The sequence below is a fragment of the Bison bison genome, unplaced genomic scaffold (assembly GCF_000754665.1).
Source record: "Bison bison bison isolate TAMUID 2011002044 unplaced genomic scaffold, Bison_UMD1.0 scf7180017864267, whole genome shotgun sequence".
Taxonomy (NCBI): Eukaryota; Metazoa; Chordata; class Mammalia; order Artiodactyla; family Bovidae; genus Bison; species Bison bison.
Genome location: NW_011494839.1, coordinates 2,712,076 through 2,724,997, shown reverse-complemented (window position 1 = coordinate 2,724,997; position 12,922 = coordinate 2,712,076). Strand labels below are relative to the sequence as shown.

At 40.2% G+C, this 12,922-nt stretch overlaps 1 protein-coding gene across 3 annotated transcripts in view; it reads right to left on the bottom strand.

Moving 5' to 3' along the window:
* The window catches only part of PDE7A (phosphodiesterase 7A), a 108,906-nt gene that overhangs the window by 49,323 nt on the left and 46,661 nt on the right, over nucleotides 1-12,922 (bottom strand). The window contains exon 1 of one of the 3 annotated variants that reach the window (XM_010848479.1): nucleotides 7,545-10,112. The exons of the other annotated variants lie outside the window; for them this stretch is intronic. Coding sequence (XP_010846781.1) covers nucleotides 7,545-7,604 — 60 coding nt within the window. The 5' untranslated portion in view covers nucleotides 7,605-10,112. Of the gene's footprint in view, nucleotides 1-7,544; nucleotides 10,113-12,922 lie in introns of those variants that run through there. 3 annotated transcript variants of the gene reach the window in all.

Here is a 12,922-nt window from a genome sequence, read left to right as displayed (position 1 = left end):
GTCCTTCTCCAATGCATGAAAGTGAAAAGTGAAAGTGAAGTCACTCAGTCGTGTCCAACTCCTAGCGACCCCATGGACTGCAGCCTACCAGGCTCCTCTGTCCATGGGATTTTCCAGGCAAGAGTACTGGAGTGGGGTGCCAACCATGGTAATGACTAAACAACTCTGTGAATACACTGAAAATCATGGAAATGGGAATTGTATACTTTAAATGGGTGAATTGGATGGTATGTGAATTATACATCAATAAAGTTATTATAAAAACAGCCAGTATTGCAAATATTTTAAATATAATTACAAAAAGGAAAAAAAAAAAAAAACCCTTTGTAAGCGCTGAAACACCCTCAGCAAGTTCTGCCAACTCCACTTCCACGCCGTCTCCCTTCCTCAAGCTCCTTGTTCTGTCTCAGACAACAGCATTTCTCACCTGGGCTCCTTGATGGGCAGCTGCCTGGCTTTCCTGCTACATCCCTCGACCTTCAGACCCTTCACACACAAGAAGCAAGAGTGAACTTGCTTCCAGCTACTGCTCAAAGTCCTCTAATGGCCCCCGAATACTTGGAATGGAGTCCACAGATCAAGCTCTCCATGACCTGCCAACCCCTCAGTTCTACCACAACTCTCTCTTTACCAGAGAGACCCAGCCACCCTGGCCTGCCTGCATCCCCCCAAGCACACCAAACACACAGCTGTGCTACGTGCTGTTCTGTACAGGACCACGGCAGCACCATTTCCTTCCTCTCTCTCAGGTTCCAGATGAAACATCATCTCTTCAGAGAGCCATCCCCATCCCCATCTACCAAACCTACGGTCACCTGAGAGAACCTCACTACTCCTGAAGGTAGAGGTCCTCCTAACCTTCACCCGCCGTGCAGCACTTGGAAGTGAATGAACCTATTCTCGTTTACTTGTTCCAAAACAAAAGCACCACAAGAGCTAGAACCTGTCTGACTTATTCACCGCTGTCTCCTTGGCCTCTAAAACTACTATTATTTAGTAGAGGCTAAATAAATACCTGGTAAATCAATGACTGAGTGCATTTATTGTAAATAAGTTAGTGAATAATTTTTTACAGATTAAGTTGATGAATAAATTTGATGAGCAAATTGATGAATAACAACTGAGATGAAGACAAATTAAACATCTAGAAGATAAAAGTAACCAAGCCTCCTACTAGAATCTAATCTCTGCGGGGGCAGGGACTTGTATCCCCGGATATAGAATAAACTCCAACATTTAGAATAGTGCCTAGCACACTGAAAGAAATCAATAATATTAGCTGAATAAACAAGCAAGCAAATTCTTAATAGAGAATCTAGAATCAAATCCAATAATACCCAGTAATTTTATTTATGCTAAAGGATTTAAAAATCTGTGGGGAAAATATTAATTATCTAATTTGCTATTTGGAAAAACATAAAGCTGTATTATTTCCTTTCTATCTACTCCAAAATAAATTACAGATGGAACAAAAATGTTAATGTAAAAAAAAAAGCATGAAAGTATTAGAGGAAAACATGACTGTATTTTAAAAAATTTGAAATAACAAGGACCTATAATGAATCACTTTGCTGTACATCTGAAATAAACACAACACTGTAAATAACTACACGTCAATAAAATTTTTTTTAGTTTAAATAAAGACATTAAAAAATCTTAAATAGGGAAGACCTAGTTGTTCTATAAAGTCCAGAAGTCATGAAAAATAAATCAATTTGGCCACAAAAAGTTAAATTATGCATGGCAAAATATATCATAAATAGGCAAAAGACAAACCCCAAATCACGAAAATTAAGTTGAAGAGTTATGACAAAGGGCTAATTTTTCCCTGCTAATCTAAAAATAAAAGGGGAAAAAAAAAAGGCCCACAAATCAGTTAGCAAATAATGAATAACAGCGTATAAACACAGGTAGGACATAAATATACTACTCAAGGAAGAGAAATAATAAACACAAGAAAAGATGCTTGACTTCAATAATGAAAGAAATACATGTTAAGGAAATGAGATGGTATTTTTACATATTAGATTAATGATATTCTGTCCTCACTAAACTGGCATGAAATTTACAGCTCTTTAACATATACCTAAAAATCTCAAGGAAAAATAACCATGCTTTTTACTATTATTATAAAGAAGTTTTATTGCATTTAAAACCCTCATGGATTTAGAAAGCAACGTATTTGTCACTCAGCAGTGTCCGACTTCTTGCGACCCCATAGACACACCGGGCTCCTCTGTCCACGGGATACTCCAGGCAAGAATAGTGGAGTGGGATTGTCATCCCTACTCCAGGAGATCTTCTCAACCCAGGTATCGAACCCAGCTCTCCTGCATTGCAGGCAGATTCTTTATCATCTGATCCAAGGAAACAGCTCCCCAAATCATTGTTTTTATCCCCTTAATGCATGCGTGCTCAGTTGCTTCAGCTGTGTCCAACTTTTCTCCACCCCATGGACTGTAGCCTGCCAGGTTCCTCTGTCCACAGAATTCTCCAGGCAATACTGGCATGGGTTGCCATGCCCTTCTCCGGGGGATGTTCCCAACCCAGGGATCAAACCAGCGTCTCTTATGACTCCTGCATTGGCAGGTGGGTTCTTTACCACTAGCGCCACTGGGAAGCCCTACTATTTAAGAGAAAAACATCAATTAAAGTCATGTATGATTTAATGAAGATGTAAACAAACAAGCAAAAACCTCCAACAGTTCATGAAATATAAAAGGAACACAAGTTATAAGCAAAAATAAAATTTTAATTTTCGACACTGGCTGCCTCCAAGGAGGCTGAAGGACACAAAGGTAGGAGGAGAAACTACCAATGAATATCTTTTGAATTTTGTAGCCTGTGGGCTTCTCAGGTGACTCAGTGGTAAAGAATTCACCTGCCAATGCAGGAGATCCGGGTTTGATCCCTGGTTGGGAAGACCTCCGACCTCCTGGAGAAGGAAATGGCAACCCAACTCGTGTTCTTGCCTGGGAAATCCCCTGGACAAAGGAGCCTGGCAGGCTACAGTTCATGGGGTCTCAAAGAGATATGACTGAGCATGTTTGCACATAATTATTATATATTCACAGAATAAATCAAATAAAAAATACAGTAAGAATCTACTACAAAGAAACCTACAAAGAAGTGGAAGATCTCAAATTCTAAGGGACTAAATCATACAGAACACATCCCTGGCAGCATCACGCTTAATAAAGTTAAAGTGTCTTCCACCAACAGAAGACCCTAAGCCTCCTGCAGTGTCTCATCATAAACTACTTATTCGGGAGCAAACAGTCACTGTAGTCACTTGGTATTAAAAGGTACAACTCACAGCTGCTGTTCACATCCCCACCCCAAGATATTTAGCTTATCAGATTTCAAGCCTCCCCTTAATACCACCATAAGAGAGGAAAATCTAGTAGTACAAAGAGCACATAGGTGGAAATAAGTATTCCTACCGGCCAAATCAGATTCATGAAACCACAGGTATGATTGTGTAACAGCCTGTCATGGTCAGTACCTATCAACCCACTTGTATCCAATAAAACTTGAGTAAACAGCTTGTTAAAACAAATTGTAACCTGTTATCTCTAACAGTCCTCTTCAGGAAACCCAGTTGCCTTTTTTTTTTTTTTTTAAGTGTAGGGAGGGGTATTTACTAAAAGAGCCACTAATTAGAGAGGTAAAATCTCATCACTCTAAGGACTTTGAAAGACTAATACCAGCTGTTAAAACAGTGTAAGCAAAAAACTGACTTGTTTAGTGGCTAAGTCATGTCCAACTCTTTTGTGTCCCCATGGACTGTAGGCCACCAGGCTCCTCTGTCTAGGGGATTTCCCAGGCAAGCATACTGGAGTGGGTTGCTATTTCCTTCTTCAGAAAAACTGGGTAATGAACATAATCTAGATTATAACTATGACATACTAAACTTATTTTAAGGTATTCACTTTAGACTTATTTATAGAGGCACCAGTTTAGATATTAAAACAGTAGAGTCTTAGTTAATCATTTCTAAAACTTGGCAAAAAGGGTAGAACTTAATTTTAAATATATTTTAACAAATTACTTAAGGATGTCCAAAGTATTCATTTAATTTGATTTATTACTAATTTAAGTAAGTCTGGTCTGTAAATACTTAAAATTCTACCCTAAACCACAAGACATAACTCTTATGAAATAAATCTAAATGAGACAAAAGGAAATTTTTTTAAGAATGGACTTAAAAATGTGAACCATCAATGAATACATTCTGACTGACAATTTACTCATTTACTTGCCTCACAAATGAAGCTTAAAATGAATATCAAATTTGTTTCACTAAGCAATCCAGGAACTCCTTTTGGAAAAATGCACTATAAATTATTAATTATAAAAATGTGATTTCCATGTTAAGTGTTATTTTAAAAAATAATTATAGGAACCTCCCTGGCCATCCAGTGGTTAAGACTCCCAGCTTCCACTTCAGGGGGCATGGGTTTGATCCTTCCTCAGGGAAATAAGATCCCACATGCCTTTTAGTCAAAATAAATAAATAAAAATAAATAATAAAAAAAAGACCTACATTTACTGAAGGCCCAATTAAAAAAAATTATAATTATGTGTGCTTTATACACCCAGACTGCTGCTCAGGCTTAACATATACCTTTTTAAAAGATTATCATTTTACAAGCCATATAGTTGTAAAATTCTATTTTTAATAAAGATAGTAAAACAAATTGAACCAAAATCCCAAGTCACGCTGTCAGTCATAAAACACTGTGAGCTATCATCCACATTCCCACTCACCTCACCAGTGAATGGAAATAACTGAGACGCTCCTACTCGTGACTTTTCTAATTTAGCCATCCTGGGAACAGCTTGTAAAGCAAACTAGTATAGGTCAAAACACGGGCGCGGCCGAGCTAATCAGAAACTGACAGCAGCAGCACAAACAAGTTAAACAGTAAGGTTCCAAAGAATCTACAGCCACAAAAGCAGGAGTTCTGAGTGCCCGACTAAGACACTTGCCTTGAATCAGGGTGAACTGCTCTTCCATAAAAGATCTGACTTAGAAGGTAGATGATAAAAGGCGTAAAAGTTGTTCCCAATATTAGTTAAGGTGTAACTTTTAAAGACACACATGTTGTGTTGTGTGCTTTTTTTTGGCGGGGGGGGGAGGAGGGGAATGCTGCGAGCCTTGTGGGACCTTAGTTCCCTGACCAGGGATTGAACCCAGGGCCCTAGCAGTGACAGTGAGAAGTCCTAACCACTGAACTTCCAGCGAATTCCCAAGGACAATGTGTTTTAAAGGGACTTTCCAGGTGGCTCAGTGGTAGAGAATTGGCCTGACAATGCAGGAGACGTGTGTTCGATCCCTGAGTTGGGAAGATCCCCTGGAGAAAGGAATGGCAACCCACCCCAGTATTCTTGCCTGGAGAATCCCATGGACAGAAGAGCCTGGTGGGCTACAGTTCATGAGGTTGCAAAGAGCTGGACACAACTGAGGGGCTGAGCACAAGCACGAAAGATTATTTTAAGTGCTATGGTTTTTATCTTGTTCAACTTTCCCACTCAAGTAACCTATTGTGCAAAAGCGTGTGTATTTCCCTTTCGTGGTAAAGTAATGATACATTAACTCTTTGCTGCGCTCCTACTCTGTGCCAGTAAACGCTCCAGGTGCCTTCAGACAAAATCTCTCTTTACTGAACAAGACCTCTAGAGGTAGGTTTTATACGCTCCGTCATTAGACGCTCTGTCACAGGGCCTAAACAGAGTAGCATTGAATACATTTCTGGGTCACATTACAAAAAATGGTAACACAGTACAAAAGATGAAGAAGCCCAAAGTTCTGAAAGCTTTCTCTGATGCAGTAAAGTGAGCTTTTTCAGAGTGTTTTCATCTTACATCTGGATGGGAAGAGCCGACTCATTAGAAAAGACCCTGATGATGGGAAAGACTGAGGAAAGGAGAATCGGGTGACAGACGATGAGACGAGATGGTTGGATGGCATCACTGACTCAATGGACATGAATCTGAGCAAACTCTGGGGGCTGGTGAAGGACAGGGAAGCCTGGCGTGCTGAGTTCCATGGCGTTGCAGAGTTGGACACAACTTAGCGACCAAACAATAGCAATTTATCTTACATAAGCCAGAAAAGCGTTCCTATCTGAGTGCCTATCCAAGACTTGCATCCATCCATTGAACACTAGCCTCCAGTTCTTCTTCGCTATATACTTTTAAAAGTCACACATTGAAAATAACAGCAGTCTGTTGCTTAAAAACTTTAAAAAATTTTTGATTGTTATAACAAAGTAAAAAGTGTCTAAAAAAATCTACAATTCAACTAATCCATTAACTTGACCTTCATTCAGTAACTTGGCAAGCTAATCCTCTAAAAACAATGAGTAAATTGGTGTCTGTGTGACAAAATTAATTTACAAAAGACAAAGATTAAAAAAAATCGAGCCTATTGTTTTTCTTTAAGAGATTTCTTCAATCATGTTCAGTAAGGAAATACGACTGCTTCAAGAAAGACACAACTATGCCTAAAACAGTATGCTTAAACGTGAAAACACTACCTTATCCGGGATCAAAACCTCGCTTGAAAAAGACGTTTAACTTTACAGAAGTTTTTGTGTTGCTTACTAGCAAATGGTATTGGTCTTAAACATTTTAAGTTTATGTTTACACTTTTCAGTTTTCTTAATAAAGGAAGAAAAAAAGCTGCATGGTGGGTTAAAGATATAATCATTTTTACACAAGTACAGACAAAAGAATTTTACATAGTACAATCTTAAGTATTTCCTACTTTACACTCTCAATCAGATACCAAATGAGTAGCAGTCTATCAAGCATTTCTTAAGCCTGGTCTTTGGAATCCAAATTAAAGATCAACAGATACATAATACAATAATCTTACTTTTTTCACTATAATTAAGGCATATATTTCAGTAGCAACAAGACCTTAAGTGAGAACGGGCTAGAAAGTGGTATTTAGTTTTTTTAAAAAGTTTACAATTGCTTAGAAATCCCCAGTAATTATACTTCGTATTTATAAGTTACATAAATTTGGTAACTCCAGAAGAGAATGTTTAAAATATGTACACCAAAAGCCCAAACTGTTCAATAATTTCATAACCTTAGAAGCTGAACTTAAGCATAAAAACTCGATTTTTAATGGCAATGAAGACCTCAGTCTGTTTGTCAGCCCAGTGACACTCTAGTTTTTGGATAACTTCATCTTGATCACCCTGGCACAGTAAATAGACATGACATTAACTAGTTTAAAAAAAAAAAAAAGACAGACTCTTTAAAGGCATGATCCTGAGCAAAGTTACTTCGATACCAAGAAATGATCTGTAAAAAGCCCTTCAGGAGGAATAGGTGGGAGAAAAATGAAAATGACAGATAGTAACATGGTAATAACATGACAATGACAGCTGACAGGTAAAACCGCAGAGCTCTTGTAAGCAGAAACAAAAACTGGAGCAAAAGGAGAAGGAACTCCACTAACCAGTCCATTCCTACCAATGTATAAACGAGAGATTCATGTCACCATCCTAAAAATAAAGATGGCCTACCTTAGAGGCGACCCACTTGATGAGAACCAAGGCCAGACACCAGATCAGTGTAATTCCCATTGGGTCTAGCAAAAGTCCTGCTGCATAACCTCCCTCCGCGCCCAGCGAGCAAAGAGCAAGGGAGACTCGTCAGACCTGACAATAACCAGCTGTCCCGAAGCAGAAGAGAGGGGAATGCCCGCCCTGAACCTCACACAGCTGCCTTCAAACAAGGGTCACGTGACTCTGAGAACGCGCTGCCAGCCGGCCTTCCTACCGGCGCGTGGTTACTGCCAGCGCCCAGGGCTGGGGTGGGAGAGTCAGTGACCGGGGAAGAGAAGGGGAAAAACCTTCGTGACGGCAGATCTAACAGTCCCACACAATATAGGCAAACGAGGTCTCTGGCTGGCCCCAAGCTCGTCCACAACCTTAACATCGGCACTTCTTTCAAATAACTTTCCCCCAAATGTCTGGCAGCACTAAAAAAGTGCTCATTTCTTCCATAAAAACCAGCTCCACAGGTAGAATTGTCCTGGCGTTTACAAACATTAACGCATTTTATTCTACATTTTCAACTTTTAGTATTGAATGTGTCCAACTTTTTCTTTCCTTTGGAGCTAGGATTACTTTATGAACGTTAGGGGTTTTGATAGACAATGTTGTGCTATATAAACATTATAATTCACGCATTCTGGATTTATTGACAAAGGCCAGCCTATCTAGGTGTTTTCAAGCAATTATAAGTACATTACTTCCAAGCCCTAGCTGTGACCCAGCGTCTATGATAATACCCGTGCTCCACGTCTCACTCTTCCCTCAGCTGTGAGTTGGGGGCTCAGTGACAGCAAAGTGGGCCTCTGTCCATCTCTGTGATCTCTCACAGCAGCCAGCATGACAGGAAAAGCCTTTCATGAAACTTTCATGCAAGTAGTTCTTAAGCAGCAATCAGGGACCAGGCCCTTGGTGAGATGCAGGGGTATTCAAGTGGAAACAGACACTGGCTCCTGCCCTCCTGAGGCTTTCAGTTTAATCAGAATCTACACGAATCAAAGACTGTAAATAAGCACAACGCTGCAACTGAAACAAGTGCAGTGGGGCTGAGGCGGGAATTGCCAACGATGCTTGGGTCTGACATGGTTAGGAAGTGAGGAGCTTCTTCCCAGGGGCCCTGAAATATCCCCGAGCTGAACTGAAGGGGCAAGAACGCGAAAAGGACGGGAAGATGATCTGTGTGGACGTGACAATGCATGACAAAACCAAGCAGAAGATTCGGGAAGAAGAGTAGATGAGGCTGGAAAGCAGGTCATGGGATGGCCAGAGGGGAGATTCTTTTGTCTTCATCCTAAAAGCTAATCCCAACCTGCTGGACACTTCGGAGGTTTTGGTCAAGTGCAACTCGGTGGGATAAGGCTAGATGGGCACTCAGGAGACCACAGCAGAGGGGATCACAGCTCTGGCTGGGGCCGGGGAAGGGGAGAGAGGTAGACAGGCTGGGAAACACTCAAGACAGGACTGCTTCAGGGACCACGGCTCACAGTGAGACAGAGTCATCTGCCTGGTGATGGGACCCACATGATGGTTCTAAAATATCTGAAAATAGCCCCAGTAGTTCAAATACCAGTGCTGTTTTCATTATCCAATCCTCAATACAAAGAGGGCATTAAAAAAAAAAAAAGTTAATTCTCAACCTGTTAAAACAAGGCATAAATTCAAATTACAGGTCCAAATCAAAATTTTTCTAAATTTAAGCTATACATGAAACACGGCCATGTATTTCTCACTACACCTTATATATATCTCTTCTTTCTTCTGAACAAGCTGTGATGCTAATCCTTGCACATACAGAGACAACTTTTTTAGTCTGTCATGAAACTAGGTGCGACATGAGACTGTCAGGGTCTCAGGTTACTCTTTGGGCAGTAAGGTTCCAGCCAGCAAATTCAAAGGATGCCCAGGACAAGGACAGAGCAGCTGAGTGGAGTCAGCCCTGTTCCCAGGAGAACTGCTGGTAGTCATCATTCATTACCTGCTGGCCTGGCCTGGGCAGCATACACCAAATGAGCCTGCTACCTCCATGCTCAGCCCGGAAACACTTCTTATCCTCACATTGCCCTGCCAATCAGCTGCTCAAAAAGCTGAGTTCTAAGAAGCAAACGCGATACTGCTATTTTTGACACAGTACTTAAACATTTTGATGTATGTCTTATAGGTCAACGGTGAGGTCACCAATCTGCACTTGCGTCTTGTGTACAAGGGAAGGATGGAACAATGGAAGATGAAGATCAGAACTGAGACACAGAGGGGAGAAAAAGGCAGTTCTAAAACTTCTCTCATTGAAAGGAACGTCCGTTAAGATTATTGCACCATCTCCAAACTTACTGGGTCTGGAGTCAAGAGCCTGGGTTTGCTTCCCAGCTGTGCTGGCAAGAATTGAGTGAACCTGGGTAAGTCACCACCTCACTTGCCTCCCTTCACAGGAGTTAAGGGACATCTGTGCAAGACCTTGCTCAGAGCAGGCTTTCAGAAACACTTCAGTTCAGTCGCTCAGTCGCGTCCAACTCTTTGCAACCCCATGAATCGCCGTATGCCAGGCCTCCCTGTCCATCACCAACTCCCAGAGTTCACTCAGACTCACGTCCATCGAGTCAGTGATGCCATCCAGCCATCTCATCCTCTGTCGTCCCCTTCTCCTCCTGCCCCCAATCCCTCCCAGCATCAGAGTCTTTTCCAATGAGTCAACTCTTCACATAAGGTGGCCAAAGTACTGGAGTTTCAGCTTTAGCATCATTCCTTCCAAAGAAATCCCAGGGCTGATCTCCTTCAGAATGGACTGGTTGGATCTCCTTGCAGTCCAAGGGACTTGCAAGAGTCTTCTCCAACACCACAGTTCAAAAGCATCAGTTCTTCGGTGCTCAGCCTTCTTCACAGTCCAACTCTCACATCCATACATGACCACTGGAAAAACCATAGCCTTGACTAGACAGATTTTTGTTGGCAAAGTAATGTCTCTGCTTTTCAATATGCTATCTAGGTTGGTCATAACTTTCCTTCCAAGGAGTAAGCGTCTTTTAATTTCATGGCTGCAATCACCATCTGCAGTGATTTTGGAGCCCAGAAAAATAAAATCTGACACTGTTTCCACTGTTTCCCCACCTATTTCCCATGAAGTGTCAAGTCCAAATTAAATCAGTAAGGCCTAACCATGGTAATGACCTGACCTCTCCAGCTACACCCCAATTCTGGGCTTAAAGAAAACCACACGGTCCAGGAGGGAACACGTGTGGTGCCCGCCCAGCACTCAGGGACACTTTGCTGAGTCCTGGGAGGGCCAGGCTAATTTTTCACACCAGTCTGGTTCCCCAGCATCCCCTTCATCAATTTCCACTACATATCTGACGCTGAAATACAGAGATAATCAAGACACAATCCTCCCAGGCCAGGAAATTTCCTATTTGAATAGAAATAGCAGGGACTTCCCTGGTGGTCCAGTGGTTAAGGTTCTGTGCCTCCTGTGTAGGGGGTGCAGGTTCGATCACCGGTCAGGAAACTAGCATCCCACATGTCTTGCCACATGGTCAAAAAAATTTTCAATAGAAATAGCTACTGTGTTTATGCCTAAAATCATAGCTCCTTCATTGCTGATGACACATGTACATCATTCAAATCTCACAAAAACCTCAGGCAATACAGTTTTTTCTTAGTATACTTACCTTTCTTTAATGGCATGAATCTAATGGCTTTAAAATTTTTTCTTATTTTGAGATATGAAATACTTACTACTAATGTATCTTGACAAATTATAAAGCTTCTCTTAATAAAGAAATTTCAATAAGATGAAATAGAAACAAAAGCTGTTATCAAATTAGATTAATACTCATCTATGATATATTACTTATTAGAAAATTATCTTAAAAATTAATCTCTCCAAATATAATGTATTATCCCCTAAATAAATAGTTGCCTCTTTTACAATAATAACAAATGTATTCTTTTATATTAACATTTCTCACCTGTCTCAAAGCCTAAGTGAAACATGACAGGGTAACAAAAAAGGGTCACTTGACTATACTAGGAAAATTCATGCACAGGATACAGTTAAGCTCTTGAAAACAGAATTTGATACCATAAGAAAAAAAAAGGTATAAAATTCTTTACCTTTCTGGGGCTTATAAAATACCTGAATAGTCAGGGTATTAAAAGCAAATCTCACTATTTTAGGAGCACAGTCAATGGAAGGAAAAGGTACAACTTCGATCACTGTGTCTTAGAGAAGTAATCCAAGTACAAATTTTACCCCTGGGGCTCTTTGCCACTCACAGGACACCTGTCAATCTTGGCAATAGCCTTTAGCTATCCATACAGAGACTCAGCATGTCCTTCTCTTGACCAAATTAGGCTAACCTCATCTGCATTGACATCAGTGTCTATAATTTTGGAATCATGTTGACAGGAATAGTCTATCCCAGAGTTCTTTATACAAATGTAGTGTCTGTTGAAACCATAACCAAATTTATAGTAGAAAAAATGTGAATGCAATAGTCACAATTTCAAACCTTGCCCTTATCATTTTGAATTCCAGCCAATTTTAATAATAAATAATAAATCAGGGTGAGCTTTTTTTTTTTTTTAACTGATATTTCTTCTGCTAAAAACCTCATATTAGAGGTAATTATTTTTTAAACGTTATGAATTTCAAGATCTATGAAACTGATGAAAAATTCAGCCTTGATAAGTAACAAAAACTATTTTAAAACTATGGTGACATGGGACTTTTATCAGTTAAGACCTTTGTTAGTGCTCTGAATTAAGCTATTATATATTTCTGTCGTCTCAGTATTTAATGGCAACAAATACACGATTAGTCCCAGTATGAAGGAAGTAATAAAAACATCCTGACAGTTTACAAACATTCAAGTCTTCCGGTCCAGGAAACTACATCTTATGATAGGAAAAGAACTGAGATTTGCTTATTGAACCATTCTTCAAAATATTTTTAAAATTACGGGAATCCTGCTCCTCACCACATTTTCTCTCAAGATTTCCAGGATCAACTGATTCCTGGCCAAAAGACAAAAGTGGAATAGTCCTATTCCCCAATGGATTCGAACGAAAACTGGTACTAAAATCAGGTACAACTCCAAGAGAAGACGCTGCAGGAGAACCAAGTTGGGTCTATAGGAAGCCTCATACAACAGGTGGCACATGTATGGAATCTGAGTCAAGGTCAACTGCATCTTACACTGAGAACATTGCTACTACTGTAACAGCTGGATGTGTTTTATTGGGAAAATGTTTTTTCTCTTTGTGTCAGTGTTTCTGCACTAATGCTTTGGCTCAGGAATAAATGTGAGAATTTTTGTTGGAAAACAAATTATAGAAAAGTAGAAATGGCCACAATT